General features: G+C 48.3%; 1 protein-coding gene across 1 annotated transcript; it reads left to right on the top strand.

Moving 5' to 3' along the window:
- The first annotated feature begins 98 nt into the window (after positions 1–98).
- Positions 99–1,282, top strand: LOC109472811. Its single transcript, XM_019772674.1, has 2 exons — positions 99–681; positions 859–1,282. Exons 1-2 carry the CDS (start codon positions 200–202, stop codon positions 1,280–1,282), a joined length of 906 nt encoding a protein of 301 aa, XP_019628233.1. The 5' UTR covers positions 99–199.
- The last annotated feature ends 581 nt before the right edge of the window (positions 1,283–1,863 follow it).

Raw genomic sequence — 1,863 nt, forward strand, 5'->3', positions numbered from 1 at the left:
ACAAGGACATTATACACATTATATACATCTGTGTATAATGTCCTTGGTATATACAAGATCCATGATACGACAGTTCCAAGAAGGTATGACAGCCCGTGTCCAAGACGATGGAGAAACCTCCACAGCCTTTCCAGTGACCAATGGAGTGAAGCAAGGGTGTGTCTTGGCACCAACCCTCTTCAGTATTGTCTTCACAGCCATGCTGACTGATGCCTTTCACGGCACCAAGGAGGGAATAGACATCAAATACAGAACAGACGGGAAGTTACTAAACCAACGTCGCCTGCTTGCGCTAACGAAGGTGAAGCACACAGTCCTGAAAGACTTCCTCTTCGCCGATGACTGTGCCCTTAATGCCACAAGCGGACAGGATATGCAAGTATCAACCGACAGGTTCTCTGGGGCTTGTGACAACTTTGGTCTCATCATCAGCACCAAAAAGACGGAAGTCTTGTACCAACCACGTCCCGGCAAACCTTACAAGGAACCTTGTGTCACAGTACATGGCCAAGTCCTAAACCCTGTGGACAAGTTCACCTACTTGGGCAGTACCATGTCACGGCAGGCAAACATAGATGAGGAAGTGAACGGCAGAATCTCTAAGGCCAGCAGTGTTTTTGGGAGACTTCGACGCAATGTCTGGGACCGAAGGGGAATCAAGCTCAGCACAAAACTTAAAGTGTATCAGGCAGTAGTCATTACTACTCTTCTCTATGCCTGTGAGACTTGGACAGTTTACAGAAGACATGCAAAACAACTAAATCACTTCCACACAACATGCCTTCGTAGACTCCTTAAAATTCATTGACAAGACCACACCCCAGATACGGAGGTACTTTCCCGTGCCAACATGCCCAGCATTCACACCCTCATAGAGAAAGCCCAAGCAAGGTGGGCAGGACACGTCCGACGGATGAACGACAGCCGCATACCCAAAATGCTGCTGTATGGTGAACTGGCTGAAGGCAAAAGGCTAGCGGGCCGCCCCAAGCTCCGCTTCAAGGACAGCCTCAAGGCAACTCTGAAGAGCCTCAGCATTCCCGTCGAAAACTGGGAGGACGCTGCCACTGACCGTCACCAGTGGCGCAGACTAGTCCACCAGGGCGCCGAGCTTGCTGAGCGTCGTCGCATCAGCCTGGCTGTCAGTAAGCGGGAGGCACGAAAGGCGAGGGAGAAAAACCCGTCTCTGCAGCCACTACCTAAACACAAGTGTGACGTCTGCGGCAGGTGCTTCCGGGCTAGAATTGGACTCGTCAGCCACACCCGGACACACAAGGACTGAAGTTGGGGTCATCATCGACTACGATGGACGAACATCATCATCATCAATAACGATATCCCCATCCCAGAGGTCGCTGATGTATATTCTGTATCTGATCCGATCCATGCTGAAAGCTCAGGCCTCAGGGGAAAATGAAGAAGATGGTAACACTATTGGAAATATTGAAAAAGAACAGCAAAACACTCAGAACGTCATGCTAGCAGACAGTACAGTGAATGATGAGTGTGACATGGAACCTTATGCTGTTACAAACATGTCCGATCACCAAACCTATCTCAACACAACAACAAATGTTCGCCAACAGGCTCCAAAGGCAGACAGCAGCATAGTGACTGATGATGGTGACATGGAACCTTACGCTGTTACAGACCATGAAATTTATTTCAGCAGAACAACAAACATTCGCCAACAGGCATCAGATGGCTCAAGTCATGACACCACCAAAAATGTACACAAGCCTCGCAATCCTCCAAACGCAAAACAACTTCGTCAAAATCCGATGTACATACCAAACAACCAACAACCTTGCGGTAAGTTTAATATACATTTTGAATGTTGTAACTGTTTTGACATAATAATTG

This window comes from Branchiostoma belcheri, unplaced genomic scaffold (assembly GCF_001625305.1).
Source record: "Branchiostoma belcheri isolate BF01 breed outbred unplaced genomic scaffold, Haploidv18h27 scaffold284, whole genome shotgun sequence".
In the NCBI taxonomy this organism is placed as follows: domain Eukaryota; kingdom Metazoa; phylum Chordata; class Leptocardii; order Amphioxiformes; family Branchiostomatidae; genus Branchiostoma; species Branchiostoma belcheri.

What these genes read in the sequence shown, in the direction of transcription:
- LOC109472811 (XM_019772674.1), top strand. Translation starts at nt 200, where the DNA reads ATGCTGACTGATGCCTTTCACGGCACCAAGGAGGGAATAGACATCAAA. An exon ending in CTCAGCACAAAACTTAAAGT is followed by an intron (nt 682 to 858) that starts GTATCAGGCAGT and finishes CAACATGCCCAG; the next exon opens with CATTCACACCCTCATAGAGA.